The sequence below is a fragment of the Acyrthosiphon pisum genome, chromosome A1 (genome assembly GCF_005508785.2).
Source record: "Acyrthosiphon pisum isolate AL4f chromosome A1, pea_aphid_22Mar2018_4r6ur, whole genome shotgun sequence".
Classification (NCBI taxonomy): Eukaryota; Metazoa; Arthropoda; class Insecta; order Hemiptera; family Aphididae; genus Acyrthosiphon; species Acyrthosiphon pisum.
In genome coordinates, this window is record NC_042494.1 from 44,792,140 (window position 1) to 44,798,542 (window position 6,403).

The window sequence follows — 6,403 nt, forward strand, 5'->3', positions numbered from 1 at the left end:
TTGATCAACAAGTTTACTAGGGAATGATCGAGGTGATTTTGAATACTTTTTTTTTCTGCTGTGATATCCAAGAATAAAAATATCGAAAAAATATGATATTTTTGTATTTATATTATTCATTATGACACTAACAATAATTGAAATATTCAAAATCACCTCGATAATTCCCTAGTAAATTTGTTGATCAATCATAATCCGTTTTCAAAATTAAAATCTGTCGAACTAAATGCTTCCGGATTTGTCTAGCTCATTGGTTTAAAAGTCACTTTTTTTCATCTGTTTGCAGCCCCCCTAAGATAATCTGGTCATGAGATATTTTAACGCACCTTGTGATATATTATAATGTGCAATGGGTCAATAGCGGATAAATGGTATGTAGTATATTGTAATGGGCATTGGAAATTTCAAATATTTTATTTTAAATGACAACGAAATATATTATAATTAACATTTTATGATTTAAATCAACATTTTATCAACATGAGCATATCCAAAAAACCTTAAACGTTAGGTATACCTATGTGGCTATGTAGTATGTAGGTATGCTTATGTATGTAAGTCACTTTTTTTTCATTGACTGGAGTCCTCTCCAGCCTCCTTAAGGTTTATATTATGATACGGAATTTAAATATATTGAAAAACATTATAACAAACAAAATTAATGTTTAGATTGGTCAAATCTACAATAGTTTTGATTTTTGACAAAACCTGCTGCAGTCCCCTTAATGATAGAAATTTGAAAGGTACTTATCTTAACTATGATGGTTATAAAATAAAAAAGGTACAATTTAAGAAATACAAGAAAAATAGTTCTCAAGTGATATGGTTTTAATAAATTAAAATAATGTCATCGATAGGGATAAATTATAATTTCTGTATTTTTTTGTTTTAAATATAGAATTCACAGGTGAGCACCTATCATATTTTTACAAGATAGAACATATTAAGTACAATGGTGTCGGTGCAACAACCAAACATGTCCAATATTTCCGAAATTTACTTTTCCATGAAATCGTTTTCGTGGAAGAAAATCATTGATACAAGAACAATACAAGTCCAATTATTTTCTTCTGAGTTATCGTACATTCCGTAAATTATTTTCTGTGGGAGTAAATGGGATAACGAATTTAGAAATGGCTATCCTGAACATTTTCATAATATGGAGATGTTTGGTTATTGCACCGACGTTTTGTAAAAATTCTGATAGAATTTAATATTTTAGATACTGGGGGGACCAAAAAATTTAGTTTTTTTTTACAATAATGTGTTTTTAAATTTTTGTGTCATATTATGATAATTTTTGAAGGAGAAAAAATACTTTAATCTTCAACTTTGAATGATATTTCTGATAGAAAAGTTTATCTATTTGGTACTTTGTTGGGTCAAAAGTAGCATTCCAAAATTGTTTTTTGAAATTAACTGGAAAATTTTTTAAATAAAGCAGGAAAGCAAATGATTTTCAATAAAATATGATTAGGTATATTGTTGTCAGTCATAACATAACTACCATACAGACTTGAAATGTTGACAAAATATTTGTATATAGTAATGCAGATACATCATATTTTATAGATATGATACCATTTTTAATATATTTTAGGTCTTTTTGAGATATTTATTGACATTTCAAATTTTCGTCTTTTGTATGTTTGCATTTTATTTAAGTTTGTTGAATATATTTTTATTTAACATTTAAGGACTCCATCTCCGCTTAGTATCGTTTTTTTGGACATTTACACAAGTTTTTTTTATTGAATACAAATTTATCACATCGATTTCAGTAAGCTACAGGTATATATATATATATATATATTATTTTCAGGTGATACTACATATTATGATACAGATACATCTCAAAGCAAATGCTTAGGTAAGTAATATGATAGTTATTAATTTATTATAATATTTTAATTGTGTGAATAACATAATTGTTCGGGCCGTACGGCAATTGTAATTTTTTTGCACAATCGAACGCACGGTAATTTGAACGATTTTTTAATATTATTATTTATATTTAGAAAAATAAATATAAATCAAACTATGTTAAATTTTGAATTATTTATTAAACGTACAATTTGAAATATATTTTTTACAATTGGTTCTGACTTGTCGCACTTAGAGACCTTGGCGATTGACACTGTATTCGGTCGCAGCTGTCGGCAGACTAAAATTAATAACGTGCCCTTTAATCAACGCAGCGCGTCCAGCGTGCTTATCTGTCTTTTGTGGCGACCGATTACAGTCAATCTCCAAGACTGAACAATAATATTATAATATTTAATGATTTTTTATAACACATTCCTAAGCACAGTTAGTCATTATTGTACATATTATTTTCTAAGTGCCATTCTATAAGTGGTACTTTATTTTGCCAGTAGATTTCCGTCTCAGTGACGGATCGTGAGATTACTCTGTTTATGCTGCTGTTGAAGTAAATAAGTCCGATGCTAACGTACCTAGAATGTCTGTATTATTCCTTGCACTTAATCTCATTGTCAGAATGGATTTGCTTAGACCTTCCTCTACGTGCTTCAATAACCGTAGTAATGGTTGATACATGACTGTTTTGAAATCTATGACTGTTATTTACTCATATTGCCGTGCAATCCTTCATTCAACCACTACCTCAGTATTGGCCTTCTCAGTGGCGTAGTGAATCATGTTTTTCAGAAGCAATTGCTTCTGGTTTCTGGGGGTTGGTGGTGGGTCATAACCTCATAAAGCCAACATGCACGGTCAGTCTTTGAACTTTATTTTGGGTGTTACCCCATCACCCTATTTGAGCATATGAGTATCGATACATCAGTTGTTAGTAGGGTGGGGCAGGTCATAAATAACATGTTCGCTTCCATATGATTTAAAGTTCGCTACGCCACTGGGCCTTCTTACCAAATTTCCAGGTTGATTTAAGCAGTCTACATCGTTGTTCACACGCTTTTTTTGTATCTGATTGAACGGTTCCAAATTCAGTCATAACTCGTCATTGGTTGTATTTGATCAATGGACCTGATGTTACCATTCCTCATATCCCTGTACATATATGACGGAGAATGGCTATCTGAAGTACCCGGTGAGCAGAACAGATTTTTTTGAACAATCCTATCATCTCCCTGAGAATGCAATTGATCACAGAGAGTTGAAAATTTGAAATACTGGAAATATGACCTTAACTTCAGACAAGTGCCTAATGTCTCTTCTGCATGCATACAACTGGTGATGATTTACGTACAATCGTCAGTCAACATACTGAACAATCCAAATGTCGATCATACCACCGTTCGTGATTGAGGCAGTGACTTCGATGAATACAACATCGATCGTCTTTGATGAACGTAGAATAGTTTGGTGGCGTTTTACTGTTCATCGTTGAGGTTATCAAGTCGTTGAGATTAGCCTTTACCTCTTTAAGGGAACATTTCATCGTCCGGTTCAGGTTTTCGACTCATGAGATCTAATAAGGAAAACCCGTAATCGGCGTGTAATTTACTATGAGTTAAACAATTTCACTTAAAATGAACTTTTAGTTTACCAATTGCGCTCAAGACATATTAGAATCAATAGACCAATTGTATGGTTATAATCCAGAACGCGCTATTGCCATTTTTAGTTTTTTCAAGAAAGCCACTTTTATGCTTAATTTGGTTAATGTACAGTAAAATAATGAATATGTAGGTACCTAAAATTTTTTAAAAAAATCAAAAGTTTTCATTTTTCAACTCAAACCTAGGTTCAATATAATTTAGGACAATTTTAAGCAGTTTAATGAAGTCTTTCGTGCCAAAACTTGCTATTGCCAGCCATAGGCGCAAATAGGGGGGGGGCTTTAGGCCATAGCCCCCCAAACATTTACTACATTTTGTTTTAAGCTTATTCAATATTATCAAAGTAAGGCCCTATTAGCCCTATTAGCCCCCCCAAATCTCAAACGCTGTTTGCGCCTATGTTGCCAGCTAATACTTAATTTTACATTTCTCTAAAGTATCTTTGTTAGCCTAAATTACAAAATAAAATACAATCCAGAAAGTTATAACAATAACGATAACTATCATTTTATTTGTAACCAGTGGAAACCTATTAATAAAAAATTAAATATTTGATTTCCGTGGGCTGAAATAAAATGTATATTTGAACTACCCTTCAGCTACCTATATGAGTTTAAAAAAAATACACTATAAACATGCTCTAAGACTCAAGAAATGTAATGGTATAACTTTTACTTCAATCGGTCAAGGCTATCATAAGTTACACGATCAAAAATTATATACATACATATATATTTGTAACCACTTAAATAAATTAAAACATATTCTTAGTCAGTGAAAAAATGAACAAATATAAAATATAGCGCAATATAGGTGTATCTTGGTTTGAGTGTTCCTTAGTTCACTTCTACATGGGTTCAAATCGGCATCCATGTACCTGTCAATAAATCACCACAAGTCACAAATTTCATTTAGCACTTGGTATATTATTTCAAGTGGTTCATACTACTCTCTAAACTGGTCTGATATCTGTTCAATAAAATAAAATGAGAAAATAATAGAAAACAATTTGTAAAATGTTGTCTCTGTCTATGTGGGGAGGGCACTAAAAGTTATGAAATCAATCATTGCCTTAAGTTATCATATGTGTGGTCTTAAATTACATCCTTAAAGCAAACAACCAATATGTGGGTGCATCTTGCTGGTGTCCATAATGCAGAACGCTTTTCACGAACTCTCTTGGACATTGTAAACGTAGCTTTTAGAATAATTACGATGGTACGGTATAGATAAATTCGTCATTTGCAATTTCAGTTCAATCAACAAAGTATATCCTCAAATTTCTTATATCTATATTAATATAATATATAAATGTGATTTCTAATAAATCCAATAAATGATTTGAACGTGCGATTTTGGCCCCTAAAAATGATAACGTTAACATCATTAACGAAAAAGTTCTTTCTATTTCCAATGCTGATAGCAAAAACTATATTTTTATCGATACACTTACTGACAAAGATCAAGCTGTAGATATTCCTACCGAATTCCTTAATTATTTAAATCTTTAGATCTCCCACCACACAAAATTGATTTAAAAAATCAGTGCAAATATTATTCTTATGCAAAATTTGAATACTCTTAAATATTGTACCTTCAATATAACCATATTGAAAGTTTCATCTTTGAATAATAATAATATAATTGAAGCCAAAATTCTTACTGGTGCTGAAAGCGGTCAAATTATATAACTACATTCCAAGAATACCCATGATTACAAATTAATATCCATTCGAATCCAAACGTGTACGATTCCCTCCTTAAACTTTATTTTGCAAATCAATTAATAAAGCACAAGGAAAGATTAAAGTGAGGAATCGACAACACAGATCCTGGCTTTACTCGTGGCTAACAGTACATATGTTAGCTCAGAAAAACTTATGTATCTATTTCCCTGAACAAAAAAAACTAATAATATTATTTGTAGAGAAATTGTAGAAAATCAGTAGTTATGTATTACCTACCTACCTATTTAGGATAAAATATTTTTTTTAAACATTCACCCTGCATTTGCCTAAAAAGCTAAACATATTTTATAAGATGTGAAAAATATAATGTGTTATAAAATAATATAAAATAAAATTTAAACTCAAATGTTTTTTTTTTTTTTTTTTTGGTTTGAACATCTTTACACAGAGTCTGAATAACGAATTGAACTAAATTTGAATTATATAAGAGGTTGCATTTATTATGATCAATAAAGCGCACGGGGACAACTATAGTAGCAATATATAAATACCTAAAGGCTATTGGCTATTATAAAATATACTTAGTACCTACTACGTAATATAGGCTGATAGAATCACTCAATATTCAGAATCGATTTTCATTTGTAATGATAAAATTTTGATAATATGTAACACATCCATTATGGTGCCATATAAAGTGATTTTAATTTGTTGTTAAAAATAGTAATTATTGGGTAAAAAGTTTTTAAAATCCCAGAAAATGGGATTTATATTTTCAGAGTGACTTGGAGATGCTACCTATACAATTGATATAGAATATAGAATTACATCGGTGATGTAAATTGTATATTATGTTTTAAGTCCACATCTGGATAAACATTTTGGTACCAAACTTGACACGATAATATTATCTAGTCCATTCAAAAATGTAATCATAAATACTTATTGTTTTTGAAAAATGTTGAAAACGTATGAAAAATAATAATAATTAGGTAGTTGTATTTTAAATGATTCTCGTTCAGTCAAATGTTATTTTAAATCCATATAGTTGTTGAGGAAAAATTACTCAAAAATAATAAGGCTACCCAAATTAATTATTAATGCTATAGAAAATTAGGTTATATATACAAAGTGTATCTTATGTCATTGGACGCGGGGATTTTTAACGATTAT

General features: G+C 30.3%; 1 protein-coding gene across 2 annotated transcripts in view; it reads left to right on the forward strand.

Moving 5' to 3' along the window:
• Positions 1-6,403, forward strand: part of LOC100568758 — a 95,146-nt gene that overhangs the window by 40,856 nt on the left and 47,887 nt on the right. For both annotated transcript variants that reach the window (XM_029487115.1, XM_008182568.3), the window contains exons 16-17: positions 899-907; positions 1,823-1,870. In XM_029487115.1, coding sequence (XP_029342975.1) covers positions 899-907; positions 1,823-1,870 — 57 coding nt within the window. The remainder of the gene's footprint in view (positions 1-898; positions 908-1,822; positions 1,871-6,403) is intronic.